We start from the raw sequence: 10000 nt of genomic DNA, 5'->3' as shown, positions 1-10000 counted from the left end.
GTCAGGAAGTGTCCTAACTGTGTAACTACGGCCCTGTGAGGAAGTGTCCTAACTATGTAGCTACGGCCCTGTGAGGAAGTGTCCTAACTGTGTAACTACGACCCTGTGAGGAAGTATCCTAATTGTGTAACTACGGCCCTGTGAGGAAGTGTCCTAACTGTGTAGCTACGACCCTGTGAGGTTGTGTCCTAACTGTGGAACTACGACCCTGTGAGGAAGTGTCCAACCGTGTAGCTACGACCCTGTGAGGAAGTGTCCTAACTGTGTAGCTACGACCCTGTGAGGAAGTGTCCTAACTGTGTAACTACGACCCTGTGAGGAAGTGTCCTAACTGTGTAGCTACGACCCTGTGAGGAAGTGTCCTAACTGTGTAACTACGGGCCTGTGAGGAAGTGTCCTAACTGTGTAACTACGGCCCTGTGAGGAAGTGTCCTAACTGTGTAACTACGGCCCTGTGAGGAAGTGTCCTAACTGTGTAGCTACGACCCTATGAGGAAGTGTCCTAACTGTGTAACTACGGCCCTGTGAGGAAGTGTCCTAACTGTGTAACTACGGCCCTGTGAGGAAGTGTCCTAACTGTGTAGCTACGGCCCTGTGAGGAAGTGTCCTAACTGTGTAGCTACGACCCTGTGAGGAAGTGTCCTAACTGTTTGTGTGACAGTGTTGTGTATGTCCTCCTGACCATGTCTGTTTGTCTCTCCAGGTGTTGAACGAGGCGGTAGAGGCCATCTTGACCATTTGTCTCTCCAGGTGTTGAACGAGGCAGTAGAGGCCACCTTGACCATGTCTGTTTGTCTCTCCAGGTGTTGAACGAGGCAGGAGAGGCCATCTTGACCATTTGTCTCTCCAGGTGTTGAACGAGGCGGTAGAAGCCATCTTGACCATGTTCGTTTGTCTCTCCAGGTGTTGAACGAGACAGTAGAGGCCATCTTGACCATGTTCGTTTGTCTCTCCAGGTGTTGAAAGAGGCGGTAGAGGCCATCTTGACTATTTGTCTCTCCAGGTGTTGAACGAGGCGGTAGAAGCCATCTTGACCATGTCTGTTTGTCTCTCCAGGTGTTGAACGAGGCAGTAGAGGCCATCTTGACTATTTGTCTCTCCAGGTGTTGAATGAGGCGGTAGAGGCCATCTTGACCATGTCTGTTTGTCTCTCCAGGTGTTGAACGAGGTAGTAGAGGCCATCTTGACCATTTGTCTCTCCAGGTGTTGAACGAGGCGGTAGAAGCCATCTTGACCATGTTCGTTTGTCTCTCCAGGTGTTGAACGAGGCGGTAGAGGCCATCTTGACCATGCCTGTTTGTGTCTCCAGGTGTTGAACGAGGCAGTAGAGGCCATCTTGACCATTTGTCTCTCCAGGTATTGAACGAGGCGGTAGAGGCCATCTTGACCATGTCTGTTTGTCTCTCCAGGTGTTGAACGAGGCAGTAGAGGCCATCTTGACTATTTGTCTCTCCAGCTGTTGAATGAGGCGGTAGAGGCCATCTTGACCATGTCTGTTTGTCTCTCCAGGTGTTGAACGAGGCAGTAGAGGCCATCTTGACCATTTGTCTCTCCAGGTGTTGAACGAGGCGGTAGAGGCCATCTTGACCATGTTCGTTTGTCTCTCCAGGTGTTGAACGAGGCAGTAGAGGCCATCTTGACCATTTGTCTCTCCAGGTGTTGAACGAGACAGTAGAGGCCATCTTGACCGTGTCTGTTTGTCTCTCCAGGTGTTGAACGAGGCGGTAGAGGCCATCTTGACCATTTGTCTCTCCAGGTGTTGAACGAGGCAGGAGAGGCCATCTTGACCATTTGTCTCTCTAGGTGTTGAAAGAGGCGGTAGAGGCCATCTTGACCATTTGTCTCTCCAGGTGTTGAACGAGGCGGTAGAGGCCATCTTGACCATGTCTGTTTGTCTCTCCAGGTGTTGAACGAGGCAGGAGAGGCCATCTTGACCATTTGTCTCTCCAGGTGTTGAACGAGGCGGTAGAAGCCATCTTGACCATGTTCGTTTGTCTCTCCAGGTGTTGAACGAGGCAGTAGAGGCCATCTTGACCATGTTCGTTTGTCTCTCCAGGTGTTGAAAGAGGCGGTAGAGGCCATCTTGACCATTTGTCTCTCCAGGTGTTGAACGAGGCGGTAGAAGCCATCTTGACCATGTTCGTTTGTCTCTCCAGGTGTTGAACGAGGCGGTAGAGGCCATCTTGACCATGTCTGTTTGTCTCTCCAGGTGTTGAACGAGGCAGTAGAGGCCATCTTGACCATTTCTCTCTCCAGGTGTTGAACGAGGCGGTAGAAGCCATCTTGACCATGTTCGTTTGACCCTCCAGGTGTTGAACGAGGCAGTAGAGGCCATCTTGACTATTTGTCTCTCCAGGTGTTGAATGAGGCGGTAGAGGCCATCTTGACCATGCCTGTTTGTCTCTCCAGGTGTTGAACGAGGCAGGAGAGGCCATCTTGACCATTTGTCTCTCCAGGTGTTGAACGAGGCGGTAGAGGCCATCTTGACCATGTCTGTTTGTCTCTCCAGGTGTTGAACGAGGCAGTAGAGGCCATCTTGACTATTTGTCTCTCCAGGTGTTGAATGAGGCGGTAGAGGCCATCTTGACCATGTCTGTTTGTCTCTCCAGGTGTTGAACGAGGCGGTAGAGGCCATCTTGACTATTTGTCTCTCCAGGTGTTGAATGAGGCGGTAGAGGCCATCTTGACCATGTCTGTTTGTCTCTCCAGGTGTTGAACGAGGCGGTAGAGGCCATCTTGACCATTTGTCTCTCCAGGTGTTGAACGAGGCAGGAGAGGCCATCTTGACCATTTGTCTCTCTAGGTGTTGAAAGAGGCGGTAGAGGCCATCTTGACCATTTGTCTCTCCAGGTGTTGAACGAGGCGGTAGAGGCCATCTTGACCATGTCTGTTTGTCTCTCCAGGTGTTGAACGAGGCAGGAGAGGCCATCTTGACCATTTGTCTCTCCAGGTGTTGAACGAGGCGGTAGAAGCCATCTTGACCATGTTCGTTTGTCTCTCCAGGTGTTGAACGAGGCAGTAGAGGCCATCTTGACCATGTTCGTTTGTCTCTCCAGGTGTTGAAAGAGGCGGTAGAGGCCATCTTGACCATTTGTCTCTCCAGGTGTTGAACGAGGCGGTAGAAGCCATCTTGACCATGTTCGTTTGTGTCTCCAGGTGTTGAACGAGGCAGTAGAGGCCATCTTGACTATTTGTCTCTCCAGGTGTTGAATGAGGCGGTAGAGGCCATCTTGACCATGCCTGTTTGTCTCTCCAGGTGTTGAACGAGGCAGTAGAGGCCATCTTGACCATTTGTCTCTCCAGGTGTTGAACGAGGCGGTAGAAGCCATCTTGACCATGTTCGTTTGTCTCTCCAGGTGTTGAACGAGGCAGTAGAGGCCATCTTGACTATTTGTCTTTCCAGGTGTTGAATGAGGCGGTAGAGGCCATCTTGACCATGCCTGTTTGTCTCTCCAGGTGTTGAACGAGGCAGTAGAGGCCATCTTGACCATTTGTCTCCCCAGGTGTTGAACGAGGCGGTAGAGGCCATCTTGACCATGTCTGTTTGTCTCTCCAGGTGTTGAACGAGACAGTAGAGGCCATCTTGACTATTTGTCTCTCCAGGTGTTGAATGAGGCGGTAGAGGCCATCTTGACCATGTCTGTTTGTCTCTCCAGGTGTTGAACGAGGCAGTAGAGGCCATCTTGACCATTTGTCTCTCCAGGTGTTGAATGAGGCGGTAGAGGCCATCTTGACCATGTTCGTTTGTCTCTCCAGGTGTTGAACAAGGCAGTAGAGGCCATCTTGACCATTTGTCTCTCCAGGTGTTGAACGAGACAGTAGAGGCCATCTTGACCATGTCTGTTTGTCTCTCCAGGTGTTGAACGAGGCGGTAGAGGCCATCTTGACCATTTGTCTCTCCAGGTGTTGAACGAGGCAGGAGAGGCCATCTTGACCATTTGTCTCTCTAGGTGTTGAAAGAGGCGGTAGAGGCCATCTTGACCATTTGTCTCTCCAGGTGTTGAACGAGGTGGTAGAGGCCATCTTGACCATGTCTGTTTGTCTCTCCAGGTGTTGAACGAGGCAGGAGAGGCCATCTTGACCATTTGTCTCTCCAGGTGTTGAACGAGGCGGTAGAAGCCATCTTGACCATGTTCGTTTGTCTCTCCAGGTGTTGAACGAGGCAGTAGAGGCCATCTTGACTATTTGTCTCTCCAGGTGTTGAATGAGGCGGTAGAGGCCATCTTGACCATGTCTGTTTGTCTCTCCAGGTCTTGAACGAGGCAGTAGAGGCCATCTTGACCATTTGTCTCTCCAGGTGTTGAACGAGGCGGTAGAAGCCATCTTGACCATGTTCGTTTGTCTCTCCAGGTGTTGAACGAGGCAGTAGAGGCCATCTTGACTATTTGTCTCTCCAGGTGTTGAATGAGGCGGTAGAGGCCATCTTGACCATGCCTGTTTGTCTCTCCAGGTGTTGAACGAGGCAGTAGAGGCCATCTTGACCATTTGTCTCTCCAGGTGTTGAACGAGGCGGTAGAGGCCATCTTGACCATGTCTGTTTGTCTCTCCAGGTGTTGAACGAGGCAGTAGAAGCCATCTTGACTATTTGTCTCTCCAGGTGTTGAATGAGGCGGTAGAGGCCATCTTGACCATGTCTGTTTGTCTCTCCAGGTGTTGAACGAGGCAGTAGAGGCCATCTTGACCATTTGTCTCTCCAGGTGTTGAATGAGGCGGTAGAGGCCATCTTGACCATGTTCGTTTGTCTCTCCAGGTGTTGAACGAGGCAGTAGAGGCCATCTTGACCATTTGTCTCTCCAGGTGTTGAACGAGACAGTAGAGGCCATCTTGACCGTGTCTGTTTGTCTCTCCAGGTGTTGAACGAGGCGGTAGGGGCCATGATGTACCACACCATCACTCTGACCAGAGAGGACCTAGAGAAGTTCAAGGCTCTACGCATCATCATCCGCATCGGCAGCGGCTACGACAACATCGACATCAAGGCAGCCGGAGAGCTGGGTACGCACCAATATTCACCCAACTATGATCGGCAGAATGTAGTCACTTAGCAGAGACTTTCGTTAACACGTGCAGTGCACTCGGAAAGTATTCAGACCCCTTGATTTCTTTTCACATTTTATGTTACAGCCTTATTCTAAAATGGATTAAATAAATATTGGTCCTCATCACACGCAATACCCATAATGACAACGCAAAAACTGGTTCTTATAAATTGTAGCTAATTTATTACAAATAGAAAAGATACCTTATTTACATAAGTATTCAGACCTTTTGCTATGAGACTCAGGTGCATCCTGTTTCCATTAATCATCCTTGAGATGTCAGAGCAAAAAACCAAGCCATGAGGTCAAAGGAATTGTCTCTAGAGTTCCGAGACAGGATTGTGTCGAGACACAGATCTGGGGAAGGGTACCAACACATTTCTGCAGCATTGAAGGTCCCCATGAACACAGTGGCCTCCATCATTCTTAAATGGAAGAAGTTTGGAACCACCAAGACTCTTCCTAGAGCTGGTCGCCCGGCCAAACTGAGCAATCAGGGAGAAGGGCCTTGGTCAGGAAGGTGACCAAGAACCCAATGGTCATTCTGACAGAGCTCCAGAGTTCCTCTGTGGAGATGGGAGAACCGTCCAGAAGGACAACCATCTCTTCAGCACTCCACCAATCAGGCCTTTATGGTAGAGGGGCCAGATGGAAGCCACTCCTCAGTAAAAGGCACATGACAGCCCGCTTGGAATTTGCTAAAAGGCACCTAAAGGACTCTCAGACCATGAGAAACAAGATTCTCTGGTCTGATGAAACAAGGTTGAACTCTTTGGCCTGAATGCCAAGCGTCACGTCTGGAGGAAACCTGGCACCATCCCTACGGTGAAGCATGGTGGTGGCAGCATCATGCTGTGGGGATGTTTTTCAGGGACTGGGAGACTAGTCAGGATCGAGGGAAAGATGAACGGAGCAAAGTACAGAGACATCCTTGATGTAAACCTGCTCCAGAGCACTCAGGACCTCAGACTGGGGCAAAGGTTCACCTTCCAGCAGGACAACGACCCTAAGTGCACAGCCAACACAATGCAGGAGTGGTTTCGGGACAAGTCTCTGAATGTCCTTGAGTGGCCCAGCCAGAACTCGGACTTGAACCCGATCGAACATCTCTGGAGAGACCTGAAAATAGCTGTGCAGCGACGCTTCCCATCCAACCTGATAGAGCTTGAGAGGATCTGCAGAGAAGAATGGGAGAAACTCCCCAAATACAGGTGTGCCAAGCTTGTAGCGTTGTACCCAAGAAGACTTGAGGCTGTATTCACTGCCAAAGGTGCTTCAACAAAGTACTGAGTAAAAGGTCTGAATATTTATGTAAATGTAATTTCCAATTTTCTTTTTGCAAACATTCTATAAACCTGTTTTTGCTTTGTCATTAAGGGGTATTGTGTGGTATTATATGGGGTATGGTATGGTATTATAAGGGGTATGGTATGGTATTATAAGGGGTATTGTATGGTATTATATGGGGTATTGTATGGTATTGTATTATACGGGGTATTGTATGGTATGGTATTATATGGGGTATTGTATGGTATTGTATGGGGTATTGTATGGTATGGTATTATATGGGGTATTGTATGGTATTGTATGGGGTATTGTATGGTATTGTATTATAAGGGGTATTGTATGGTATGGTATTATATGGGGTATTGTATGGGGTATTGTATGGTATTATAAGGGGTATTGTATTGTATTATAAGGGGTATTGTATTGTATTATAAGGGGTATTGTATGGTATTATATGGGGTATTGTATGGTATGGTATTATATGGGGTATTGTATTATACGGGGTATTGTATTATACGGGGTATTGTATGGTATTGTATGGGGTATGGTATGGTATTATAAGGGGTATGGTATGGTATTATATGGGGTATTGTATGGTATGGTATTGTATGGGGTATGGTATGGTATTATATGGGGTATTGTATGGTATTATATGGGGTATTGTATGGTATTATATGGGGTATTATATGGTATGGTATTATATGGGGTATTGTATTGTATTATATGGGGTATTGTATGGTATTGTATTATAAGGGGTATTGTATGGTATTGTATGGGGTATTGTATGGTATTATATGGGGTATTGTATGGTATTGTATTATAAGGGGTATTGTATGGTATTGTATGGGGTATTGTATGGTATTATATGGGGTATTGTATGGTATTATATGGGGTATTGTATGGTATTGTATGGTATTATAAGGGGTATGGTATGGTATTATAAGGGGTATGGTATGGTATTATATGGGGTATTGTATGGTATGGTATTGTATGGGGTATGGTATGGTATTATATGGGGTATTGTATGGTATTATATGGGGTATTGTATGGTATTATATGGGGTATTGTATGGTATTGTATGGGGTATTGTATGGTATGGTATTATATGGGGTATTGTATTGTATTATATGGGGTATTGTATGGTATTGTATGGGGTATTGTATGGTATTGTATTATAAGGGGTATTGTATGGTATTGTATGGGGTATTGTATTGTATTATATGGGGTATTGTATGGTATTATATGGGGTATTGTATGGTATTGTATTATAAGGGGTATTGTATGGTATTGTATGGGGTATTGTATGGTATTATATGGGGTATTGTATGGTATTATATGGGGTATTGTATGGTATTGTATTATAAGGGGTATTGTATGGTATTGTATGGGGTATTGTATGGTATTATATGGGGTATTGTATGGTATTATATGGGGTATTGTATGGTATTATAAGGGGTATGGTATTATATTATAAGGGGTATGGTATGGTATTATATGGGGTATTGTATGGTATGGTATTAGATGGGGTATTGTATGGTATTGTATTATAAGGGGTATTGTATGGTATTATAAGGGGTATTGTATGGTATTGTATTATAAGGGGTATTGTATGGTATTGTATTATAAGGGGTATTGTGTGTAAATTGATGAAATATATATTTTTATAATCCATTTTAGAATAAGTCTGACGTAACATTATGTGGAAAATGTCAAATAGTCTGAATACCTTTTCGAATGCACTGTATGGGGTATTGTATGGGGTATTGTATGGTATTATATGGGGTATTATATGGGGTATTGTATGGTATTATATGGGGTATTATATGGGGTATTATATGGGGTATTATATGGGGTATTATATGGGGTATTGTATGGTATTATATGGGGTATTGTATGGGGTATTATATGGGGTATTGTATGGGGTATTGTATGGGGTATTGTATGGTATTATATGGGGTATTGTATGGGGTATTATATGGGGTATTGTATGGGGTATTATATGGGGTATTATATGGGGTATTATATGGGGTATTGTATGGGGTATTGTATGGGGTATTGTATGGTATTATATGGGGTATTGTATGGGGTATTATATGGGGTATTGTATGGGGTATTGTATGGTATTATATGGGGTATTGTATGGGGTATTATATGGGGTATTGTATGGGGTATTGTATGGTATTATATGGGGTATTGTATGGTATTAAATGGGGTATTGTATGGGGTATTATATGGGGTATTGTATGAGGTATTGTATGGGGTATTATATGGGGTATTATATGGGGTATTGTATGGGGTATTGTATGGGGTATTATATGGGGTATTATATTGTAGGGTGTATTATATGGGGTATTGTATGGGGTATTGTATGGGGTATTGTATGGGGTATTGAATGGGGTATTGTATGGTATTATATTGTAGGGTGTATTATATGGGGTATTGTATGAGGTATTGTATGGGGTATTATATGGGGTATTGTATGGGGTATTGTATGGGGTATTATATGGGGTATTATATTGTAGGGTGTATTATATGGGGTATTGTATGGGGTATTGTATGGGGTATTGTATGGTATTATATGGGGTATTATATTGTAGGGGGTATTGTAGGGGGTATTGTATGGGGTATTGTATGGGGTATTATATGGGGTACTGTATGGTATTATATGGGGTATTATATGGGGTATTATATTGTAGGGGGTATTGTATGGGGTATTGTATGGGGTATTGTATGGTATTATATGGGATATTGTATGGGGTATTATATTGTAGGGTGTATTATATGGGGTATTGTATGGGGTATTGTATGGGGTATTGTATGGTATTATATGGGGTATTGTATGGGGTAATATATTGTAGGGGGTATTATATGGGGTACTGTATGGTATGTATTATATGGGGTATTGTATGGTATTGTATGGGGTATTTTAATGTAGGGTGTATCTAACCACTAGGCTACCCTGCCGTCCTCCTCCCCCAGGTGTCTCTTAATCTAACTCTGTGTGTCCTCCTCGCCCAGGTCTCTTAATCTAACTCTGTGTGTCCTCCTCTCCCAGGTGTCTCTTAATCTAACTCTGTGTGTCCTCCTCCTCTCCCAGGTGTCTCTTAATCTAACTCTGTGTGTGTCCTCCTCCCCCAGGTGTCTCTTAATCTAACTCTGTGTGTGTCCTCCTCTCCCAGGTGTCTCTTAATCTAACTCTGTGTGTCCTCCTCTCCCAGGTGTCTCTTAATCTAACTCTGTGTGTCCTCCTCTCCAGGTGTCTCTTAATCTAACTATGTGTGTCCTCCTCCTCCAGGTGTCTCTTAATCTAACTCTGTGTGTCCTCCTCCCCAGGTGTCTCTTAATCTAACTCTGTGTGTCCTCCTCCCCCAGGTGTCTCTTAATCTAACTCTGTGTGTCCTCCTCTCCAGGTGTCTCTTAATCTAACTCTGTGTGTCCTCCTCCTCCAGGTGTCTCTTAATCTAACTCTGTGTGTCCTCCTCCCCCAGGTGTCTCTTAATCTAACTCTGTGTGTCCTCCTCCCCAGGTGTCTCTTAATCTAACTCTGTGTGTCCTCCTCCCCCAGGTGTCTCTTAATCTAACTCTGTATGTCCTCCTCCTCCAGGTGTCTCTTAATCTAACTCTGTGTGTCCTCCTCCCCCAGGCGTCTCTTAATCTTAATCTAACTCTGTGTG

General features: G+C 45.4%; 1 protein-coding gene across 1 annotated transcript in view; it reads left to right on the top strand.

Moving 5' to 3' along the window:
* LOC116371904 (uncharacterized) overlaps positions 1–10000 on the top strand; it is a 79443-nt gene that overhangs the window by 38160 nt on the left and 31283 nt on the right. The window contains 1 exon segment of the mRNA XM_031821045.1: positions 4851–4995. Coding sequence (XP_031676905.1) covers positions 4851–4995 — 145 coding nt within the window.

The sequence above is a fragment of the Oncorhynchus kisutch genome, unplaced genomic scaffold (assembly GCF_002021735.2).
Source record: "Oncorhynchus kisutch isolate 150728-3 unplaced genomic scaffold, Okis_V2 scaffold3820, whole genome shotgun sequence".
Taxonomy (NCBI): domain Eukaryota; kingdom Metazoa; phylum Chordata; class Actinopteri; order Salmoniformes; family Salmonidae; genus Oncorhynchus; species Oncorhynchus kisutch.
Note: the sequence above shows the minus strand (reverse complement) of the source record. Positions and strands in the feature narration are given on the sequence as shown.